This window comes from Haemaphysalis longicornis, unplaced genomic scaffold, assembly GCF_048455015.1.
Source record: "Haemaphysalis longicornis isolate Haplotype H1 unplaced genomic scaffold, Haemaphysalis longicornis Haplotype H1 scaffold_2, whole genome shotgun sequence".
NCBI classification, from domain to species: domain Eukaryota; kingdom Metazoa; phylum Arthropoda; class Arachnida; order Ixodida; family Ixodidae; genus Haemaphysalis; species Haemaphysalis longicornis.
The window spans coordinates 160,206,829-160,216,878 of NW_027526295.1; the positions used below are offsets into that span (position 1 = coordinate 160,206,829).

The 10,050-nt window shown below is 50.6% G+C and overlaps 1 protein-coding gene across 1 annotated transcript in view; it reads left to right on the forward strand.

The window, feature by feature from the left end:
• The window catches only part of LOC144169397 (solute carrier family 22 member 7-like), an 88,469-nt gene extending 82,948 nt beyond the window's left edge, over positions 1 to 5,521 (forward strand). The window contains exon 10 of the mRNA XM_077698518.1: positions 5,360 to 5,521. Within this exon, the coding sequence (XP_077554644.1) occupies positions 5,360 to 5,417 (58 nt within the window). The 3' untranslated portion in view covers positions 5,418 to 5,521. The remainder of the gene's footprint in view (positions 1 to 5,359) is intronic.
• Positions 5,522 to 10,050: the final 4,529 nt, after the last annotated feature.

Sequence of the window (10,050 nt, forward strand, 5' to 3'; positions counted from 1 at the left end):
TCAGGTTCACGAAAAACAGCTGAGCAGTGGTCAGGATCTGACCCTGGAGAAGCCGAAGCGAGGCGTCGCCCGGCGATCCACCGAGCCTCTTGTGGAAATGGCGGAAGGCGGATTGAAGCACCAGCGCGTCGCGAAGGAACTTCATGGGCGACACACGCGACTTCCGACTCTCGAGGCAGGAGCCGAGCGCGGCCAACTTGTTCTTCGTCGCCGAGTTGAGCCAGTTGCTGGCTACGGTCGAGTTGCCTTCGGCGAGGAGTGCGTCGAAGATGCAGCTTCCTACTCGGGGTCCGACTCGTAGCAAGTGGGCAGTTTCCTTGCCGGCGCCCAACGTGACGTTGAAGAGAAGCGCGGGGACGTATACAGTTCGGGGATCGGGTTGATACCAGCACGATGTACTGAACGCAGAACGGATCCAGCGGTTTGAAGAACCGTGCAAAAGCATCTCCAAGAAGGTTCGCTCGTGCAGGGCCACGTAGGTCTCGAAGGCTGCGGCATTAGGCATCGCACGCAGATTGTCGGTGTACTTCATCAACAGGTACGAGTCGGTCAGCCACTGTGGGCTGATGATTTGAAACTTCAGTCCGGAAATAATTTTCCCAATGGCGGCCTTGGCGCTATTGTCGAAATGTGGAGAAGTGTCAATGCCGTTTGCGAAGTTGTTAGCGACGTCTGTGACGAGCGCCGATAATCGAGCGACTGTCAAGCGATCGCGGAGGCGGAGCTTGGAAAGGAAGAAGCTGTAGAAGAGCGGAAAAACAGCTTTTTCGGCTGCCCGTAGGCAAAGCTTCCAACGCGGTATGCTGGTCCGAAATTTGCCGTACGTTAGGGTGGTGTAAAGATCGGCGACTCCATTGGAGACGGGAACGAAGGCTGACGCCTGTGCTATAAGCCGTACGCAGAGGAAGTTGAGGACGACATGGCGCTCTGCATTCCGTACCAGCTCCACTATCTTGCTGACGGCGTCTCCCGCTTGCACCCACACATGTCGGTCGCCTTCGGTGAACGTCATGGATGACAGACCTCTTATTGCCTCGCTTAGGAACTCCACCAGTTCAGGTTGCGCCTTCATGAAGCGAACATTTGAATAAGTCTTCGACCCGACCTTATTCGCCATTTCGATGGCCTTGGCGAACTCCACAATCTTCTGCATGTGCGCAGGTGGGACGAAGTCTTTATTCAGGTCTTTGATCACCGACAAAACAGCGCCCGTATACATGCGAACGACTTCGTCGATGTCGGCGCCACCGGCAGTGAGTGTTTCAGGAGGTGTCACCAGAGGGACATCCCGAGATCCGACGGAAGGGTGGCTGGCGACGCCGACGTTCAGCAACGCAGCGGTCCCCGTCTTGCGAAGCAGCGTGGCCGCTGTTCTCCACACGTCTAGGCTGCGGCGGAGGGGAGGAGTGAGCGGGAAGGCCTCGAGCGATGTGTTGAACATAAACTCGAAAAAAAAGCTCCATCCGCTGTCCTCCATCGCCCTGACATCGAGACACTTGTCTATGAGGTTTCTCAACGGTCCGATGAGCGTGTGGTTGCGGGGAAGTTTTCGAAGCTCCAAGAAGACCCAGCGCTCGGCAGCGGTGACGTAGGCGTCATCAGGCGAGACCGAATGCGTTAGTGGAGTCTTCTGAAGTTTGCTCGACCAGCGCCGGCAAACGAACGGGTGAAAATTGTCGCAAGGGTCATCGACGTACCAGGACAGGAGTCCGTCCAGGAACTCGGCATCTCGGTAGCAGCTGTTGGTGGTGCAGACACCTTGCCTGTGCTCCACGTCTTTGCCTGAAGCCTTCGGCGCAGATTTCGTAGCGAAAAGCATGGCGAGGACAGCGATGAGCACGAGGCAGAGTGTGAGCGCCAGCGGGTACAGACAGAGCTCTTCTGTGCTCGGTCGTGGAGGTGTCCTGGTACCTGGATTATGCTCGTGGGTGGCCGAAGTAGTGCTGATATTCCTGCCCGCGGTGTAGTTCCATGGCGGGAGTTCTCGAGGCCAGTCGCCAGGGGAGGCCGGCAAGTCTACTGGGGTTACATTGAAAGCAACTACGCGTTGGTCTTGGGCTTCGCGGTTTCTGTGTAGACTAAGTTTTGGTGAGCTTCCTGAATATGAAAGTTCACCTCGGCTTAACGCAGTCATGTCCGGCCGACGTGTGCTGCAGTGACGCATGAGGCTTCGCATGAGCAGTTCGCGTTTCGGGGCTGCATTTGTTCTATCTAAGGCAGTATTTCCCTTGGCTGAAAGAGATCTAGTTTTCTTGGCCGCAGGCCTGAGCTCATCTGCGTAGCCGAAACGTAGCACCTTCTTGCTCTTACGACTCCCGCTTGCTTCGTGTTCAGCCTCTGCGCCCGCGATGTAAGTGGGAGGCACAGTGCAAGTGTCTGGTAAAAAAGTATCAGTTTCAGGCAGCCCTTGCCAACTTCCGAACCCCATGGACTCTTCCACGTCAATAGCCGCCTCTCTTCCGACCTCACCTTCTAATGGAAAGGGCTCATGAAGCTTCGTAACCGGGGGTTCCCCTTGAACAAGTTGAGGGTCGTCGCTGGTCGCGTCTCGTTGGTCGTGTGAAGTCCTGGCAGCCTTTGGTCCTTCAGAGGTAGGCTCTGCTGGCGGATCTTCTGATCCACTGGGTGACCAAGAGCTCAGCGGCTGGCTGGATGACTCCGGTTGGGAGCTGGATGACGAGACTGAGGACGCATCTTCGGATTTTTCACTCTGGCTGGCCATGGGTCAGCAGAGTGACCTGTCTTCTGGGTGCAATGTGGGTCGTCGCTGTGGGCGGCAGGCCTGGACGACAAAAGGCAGAAAATGGCTGCTTGTTGCGCGAGCTGCGTTTTCTGGCTCGTGGTTTTCAATAATGTTGATGATAACTGCCTTGATGAAGAGGGCACGTGCATGAGAAGTGTAATCGGCGAATCTTAATACAGGCTGCATCGCTCGCAGAAGGAGTGGGAAAGCAAAAGTTTACCGAAAAATAAAGAGGCTTAAGCTCTTTTTAACTAGTAAAAGCCGGAACAACCCTTCAATAAGAACATCGTCGTCGAAGTCAGTCAGCTGGACCCCTTATCAAACATTCATAATAATGAACAGTGCGAACTAAGAGGGCAAACAAAAACTCAGAAACAGGCGCTGGCTCCAGCTGAATGTAATACGTACGTGCGACCTGCAAGGCACCTATACATAGAGACTGCCAAAGCAAGGAAGTGCTTCCGGGCATGCATCACTCACAACTCACCCTTTGTAACAGAACTTTAAACATGAGCGTAGAAAACATAAGGCCGAAAGTGAAGCCACCAGATGCTGCTTCAGTGATTTATCTCTTTGAACGGTGGGAGAGGGATGGCTGAGGTTAGACGCGACACGCTGCTGTTCGGCGATGTTCAGTGACTCCATTGTCTCCGTGAGACCTGACAACCACACATGTGTCTGAAAAGGTGGACACAAGTCCGCATTATCCAAAGTCCTCCGGACGATTGAGCAGACATATTGCCTTTTGATGGGTCATGTTCTTTTACACACTTTGCAATGCTATGTTCATACCTATGGAGCAAAAACGACAGGCTTGAATTCGCCCCTTTCAGCGGTTGCCGAGAGAGGGCTACGCGCGGGCTCTGTAAGATGGCGACGAAGAAACAAAAGAGTTGTCGACACCGGATAATAGACCAACACCTGATAATAGACCAGGCAGATTGGATTTCCTTGTCAAGAATATGCGCGCCCAGCTCACTGCTTCGTCTGTACCACTTTCTTCGTGTTTCTTACTTCCAATTTTCATTAAATGGTGTTCGTTTTTACCTTTTTTTCTTTCTTTCTCTAATCTCTTCACTTTTATTTCTCTACTCATGTACTGCTAATCCATCCTAATATTTAAATATTGTTCTTTCCCTACAAAAATTACCTAATTTCTTTAGGTAAGGCGCCCATTTCCTGGCCAATCCCCCTGAGTGGGTACGCGCCATTTCACTGGAACCACCACCACCACCACTAGGCAGATCTTTTTTCAGCCGGAGCTAGAAAGATGCGCGACATTTACAAGAGGTGTTTTCGAAAGCGGATTATACAATTTTTAGTAAAAGAAATGCGAGGGGTGCTTAAAGCTTTCTAATAATGCCAAGACGAAAGCCCAGTTGAACCTTCTGTAGAACCTTGTGTCGAACTTTCCGCTGAACTTCCATGTTGCTATCGTCAGGCAACTGCCGCGGCTTCACCCACAGTCGCTTCCTTACGATGGCGATTACGTTTAGTGGCATTTAGAGTTGGTCTAGCCTCTTCCCCCGTGGCATACTTTCTTGGTCTTTCCATCCCGCAATTTAGGCGTAGGGCGTCGTCACCCAGAGCGATTTGGAATGAAGCTCTGAGCTCCCTTGGTGACGTAGCCCAGGCCCGTCTAGAACGTTTTCCATTGCCCTTTCTTGAAACCATTCTCCTGTGCTTCCATTGACCTTTCCCAACGCACGCTCCGATTTTCTGAGCGATCGTTCGCGCCTCACAACGATTTTCTTTACGCTCACAACGCCGACGTTTCAAACATAGAGATCGAAGGGCCTTAAAACCATCAAACGTGGTTTCTAAATTCAAGGCTGATTCACGTCCTGGCAGAATGCTATCAGCCTCTCCATTTTCAGTTAGTGGCAACATTAAACTCGCTGTGTCCCGCTGCCTCGCAGCATTTCTCAACCGTGGAGGACATGGCTTGGAAAGGAGTAATTGCGTGGGACGACTTTATAAAGTTGCAAACTACGGGGCAGGTTTAACCTCGCCTGCAATGTCACTACCTTCTGTTGTAAAGTTCCCTTGGGGTTATTGATCCGTGCGAGAATGATCGTGCCACAGAACATCGCTTTGTCATCGCGAACTTATGCTTCATTCGCATTCAGGCTAACAAGGTGCGCGCGTGCGGGCGTGCTGGGCCTACAGGCGTGTGAGTGTACGTAAGTGTGTTTGTGCGCGCACGTGCGTATTTCTCTTTACGGTATCATCTTGGTATGATTGAAGAAGTCTGAAGTGGGGCAACGTAGATGTACGAAATGCCCAAAGAACAAAGAAATCTGTTTGAAGCACTGGTCTCTTCGGGGCGAGTGCAGCGGTTGGGAACGGCAAAATATACATGCAAAAGAGAACCGAAAATTATCAACCTTAATTCATAACTTTAAAAAGCCAACTACCGGATGTACTGCCTTGTTCAAATAGTACCGTATAAGCGTATAACCGTCTGACGTAAAGTCTTGTACAAATAGTCCATTATCTGAAACGCAAGAATGTTTTTAAGCGTGCCTAACGATGAATTTTAGCCTCACATAATATTTTCTATGACTGTTCTGTTGTCGTGTGCTCAGAGAATTTTCCTCGTTTTGTTTTCTGCAGGGCCGACAAGACCAACGGAGAGACGGTCAAAGACCTTCCAATGAGCACGCATCTTTAGTTCCGGCCAACAACTATCCTGATACTTCTTCCGGAAAGGATCAAGAACGAAAACATCCTTGGCGAGTTCATAATAAAGTTCATGGCTTTTTTTTTTAAACAGAATGTGTTCGTAACAGCACTTCCATGTACAAACCGACGTATTTGACCGTCACGTATACGATGCCCACACTCGACGCACGGCTTCTACACAGTGGTCTGGCCTCCAACGCGAGTTCTTTCTAAGGCTCTGAGCGGATCGAGCGCCTCGAGTATAGAAGAAAAAAATGCATTTGCGCTGCCGTTCGAATTACTCCAAGTGACCGTCGAGTGATTCGGTTATTACTGGCAAGAATTTAGCCCCTTGAGACAAAATAGTCCCATTATGGCCAGTGGCACAATTAGACGACATAACCAACAGCCAATGCCGGTGTATGCTCTTCAAGGACGTCACTCGAATGCATGGAGGCGTTGCCGATGTAGCTGGCGGATAGTCCTTACAGGCACACACGCATGAGTATTACTTTCATCGAAGAACGCCCGATGCGGTTGCTGCATTAGATGAACATGGAACCCTCCCATGAATCCTCCCCTCATGGAATCCTCCCATGATAAAAAACTTCTGGGTAGAGTATGAAGGCGTCGTTTGCTGTAGAAAGTTTACGATAAATGCCCTTGAAGATGAGCATTAAAGAGGTTCGTTGGTAATCCTCTGCTACTTGACCTTTCCAATAGAGGTATAAACGGAGTTGCTTCATATATGACAGGCCAGGAAATAGCGGGTGATATTTTACATTGCTTAGAATTAATGCTCTCGTTGAAGGTTCGTTCCTCTGTTCGTTCCTCGTTCCTCTGCTGACTTTGCCGACTTGAACGTCGACTGTCAGCACCTCCTTTTTTCTTGCCGTCATATCTGTTCAGCTATCATCATAATCATAATCATAATCGTAATCATCATCACCAGCCCATCTACACCCACTGCAGGGCAAAGGCTTCTCCCGTTAATCTCCAATTATCCCGATCCTGTGCTAACTATCACCAATTTATCCCCGCAAACTTATTGATCTCATTTGCCCATCTAACATTCTGGCTCCCGCTGCCACGCTTTCCTTCTCAAGGGATCCCCTCTGTTACCCCTAATGTCCAACGGTTATCTTCCCTTCGCATTACATGCCCTACCCACGTCCATTTCTTCTTCTTAATTTCTACTAATATGTCCTTAACACGCGTTTGTTCCCTGACCCATTCCGCTCTCTTCATGTCCCTTAATGTTACACCTATCATCTTCCGTTCTGTTGTTCGCTGAGAGAGAGAGAGAGAGAGAGAGAGAGAGAGAGAGAGAGAGAGAGAGAGAGAGAGAGAGAGAGAGAGAGAGAGAGAGAGAGAGAGAGAGAGAGAGAGAGAGAGAGAGAGAGAGAGAGAGAGAGCTTTATTTAGTGGCCCGATATTGTTCAGAGTGTCAGCGGCCGAGCCCAGATTGGACCCGACGGCGGCCCCCTGTTGCCGGGCCGTTCATGGAGGTGATTAATAGGGCGGATCTCGCTGAAGCGCTGGAGGTACCACACGGATCGCTAGAGCCACAAGCGCATTCTGCATGTCCTTATTGGGGCTGAGCAGTGCGTCCTCCCAGTCTGATTCGTTGTGAACAAAATTGTCGTTCTTCATAGTGAGGCACTGCCATAACATGTGTTGCATGTTGGCCCAGACTCCGCATGATAGACAGAACGGGCTGTATAAGCTAGGGTGTATTCTGCTGTACAGCGCTAGGGAAGGGAGGGTGTTCGTCTGGATTTGACGTAGTGTGGTCGCTTGGTATCGAGTGAGTGAGGGGTGAGGGTGGGGGTAAATGCGTCTAGCATCCTTGTAGTAAGTCAGGACATCTTGAAAAATAAGGAGGGGCGCTGAGAACAGAGTAGTGGCCGGATGATCTGACGCCTGGTTGCTGAGCTCGCAGGCCAGCTCATAAGCCCCCCTCGTTCCCCTCCAGGCCCGAGTGGGCGGGGGTCCAAAGGAGACGAATGGGAGTTAAGTGCGGAGTCTCGGGGATGGTATGCGAGCAGCTGGGGGACTGCACTTGCCGTTCGTAATGTTTCGCAGGGCGGTCTCAAAGTCAGTTACGATGATTCCAGGCGAGGCACTGCGAGTGATTTGTACAACCGCAAGGGCGATGGCTGCCTCTTTTGCGTCTGTGATGTCGCCATGGGGCAAGGTGCATGCGACTTCCTGATTATTGGGAAAGTTGGATATGGCAGGGCAAAGGGCGGGGCGTCCTTTATATGGGGAGGCGTCCGTATACCCCACATGTGAATGGGTCTTGAGGAAGCGGGTGAGGTTCGTGCCCGGCGCCGACCGTCCTGGGAGCCCGCTTGCATGTTCTTGGGGAGAGGGGGTGCCTGTATCGCGGCTTGTAAAAAGGAAGGCACGGGTTGCGCGGAAGGGTGTTCAAGCGGGACCGTGCGGCCTAGCCATTGTAGGATTTTTCTGCCCGTAGGCGTGCGTGCGAGGCGGTGAATGTGAGAAGTTCGCTGAGCCTCGATGAGCTCATCAGCTGTATTGTCCTCAATTCAAGTTGAACCCTCTTAGTGAGCCTCCAAGCTTCTGCCACGTAGGTGAGTACCGGTAAGGCGCAGCAGTCATACACTTTTTTCTTCAGGGACAATGGCACGCTGCCATTCATTATCTGAGCACGCCTGCCGAATGCACTCCACCAAATTCTTCATCATTCTTTGCAGCTATACGGAGTGTGTTTTGTCTTTGTTTACATAATAAATAAGGCCCCACTGTCTACTAAAGCACTCATAGACCTGTTATCGTGCTTCACTGAAACGTATACGAGCCCGTAAGGCCAGCGGAGTGGATTCATTCCCATGTTAACACCATTGGCAAAGAAAAGGCAAGTTCTTTCGGGTGTCGAGTTTCATCTGCAGATCTCACAAGGAAACTTTCACGTAATAAGGCCCGAAATCAAGTTTTCCATCATGCAACTGCAGCGTGACACTCCGTTCTCCAACAGCATGCGTTTATGGCCTTTTCTCGAACCGCAGCATGCGTCCACTTATACCTTCGTAATGCACATTTACACGGGCTTGGCTCCACAAGGCAGGTCGTAATTCATCCCCGCTGTGTCTGACTTGTCACGTCAGTTCAAGACTTCACCGTCTAATTTAACCTTGTCCGGCCTATTTTCCAAGAAAGGATTGCTGTTTTTCGCAGTATGCTACGCAGTCGTTTTTCTAGCGGTGACATCGATGGCGTACTTTACCCCCTGGGTTTCAACGTTACTTGGCAAGAAGCTTCACGAATGCATCTACGATTAATAGACGCCGTGGTCTTTTCGTATGTTAACTTTCCACATGTCATAATCAGAGGAAACCACAGTTGGTGAAACTTGCAGGAACTCCAGCAAGGCTAGTCCCCCCGCGCATTTTGACTGCATCATACAGGCGAGCAAACATGCGCCAACCGGAGACACCAGGTGTACGCATTACGAGGCACGAGCAATGGGAGGCCGCGCCGCTTAGCTCCCAACCCGACGTCCAAACAGCGGTCGTCCAGCTGGCGGAAGACGCCGCCAGAGCCCATGGGTTCCTGACCGCCGTCTGAAGGGACGAGGCCACTCCCAAGCAGTGACTCCGTCGTAACAAAGACGACTATAATAAAGTTTTTCATTTCCACCTGCCTGAGGAACGGAAAGAAGAAGAAGCTCCTTGCAGGCACGAATGGTTAATCGAACATTTTGTTCTCGCCTGTCGCTGCTTCTCGGCAGCTAGACAGCTGCTTTTGGAGGATCCAATTGAGCGTTTGGGGTTGACGTTATTGGTTTCCCTTATATTATCTATTGGCGCAATAAATTTTGGGTATGCAAAAAGGGATATATACAATTGTATTCAACCTTTTTTTTTCTGCTTCAGGTAGCTTGAATTGCTGAAGGGTAACAATTAATGGGTAAATTTGTGTTTTAATCATAACGAAGTTTCATTTTATGGCCTCGTTCTTTCTGGTAATAAATTAGTATTTAGAGGTCCTCGCGAATTTCAGCAATTGAGTCAGTCCTGGACAATCTCCCCTTGTGAGTACATGCCAAAAACTTTGAGGGTATCATCATCATCATCATCATCATCATCATCATCATCATCATCATCATCATCATCATCATCATCATCAAAGTTCCCGCTGCTTCTCAGAGCAAGGGAAAATTTACCTGAGTGCCTCGTTAGAACGCCGTGGCCTTAAATTAAAAACTTCCGTACTTCTTTTATTAGGCGCTAGCTGCCCCAGGTGAAGAAAAAATAATTGGCTCCAATCCACGCTGTGAAGGTGGTTGGAAAGCAAAGCTGTAAACGACACTCACAACAATTGCCCGTACGACGTCACTTGAATTCACACACGTGGATCTACAAAGAGTACGCCCAGAGAATCTGCCAGCCGCTACCTGGAATTCGCGGGGGCTGAGTTCCGAACGCCGCAGCAGCGGCGGCCACGGCCGGGCTAGAGCGGCGGACGCCGCCGCTGTAGCCCGGCCGCGAGTCCTGAAAGAAAACGGAGAGGAGAGACTTTTGAATTGTACAGCGGAATCTAGCCATCCTGACGTGCTAGCTTGAGGCTACACCACCGTGCGACACAAGCGCAGACACAAAAACAATTCGTCATGTGAG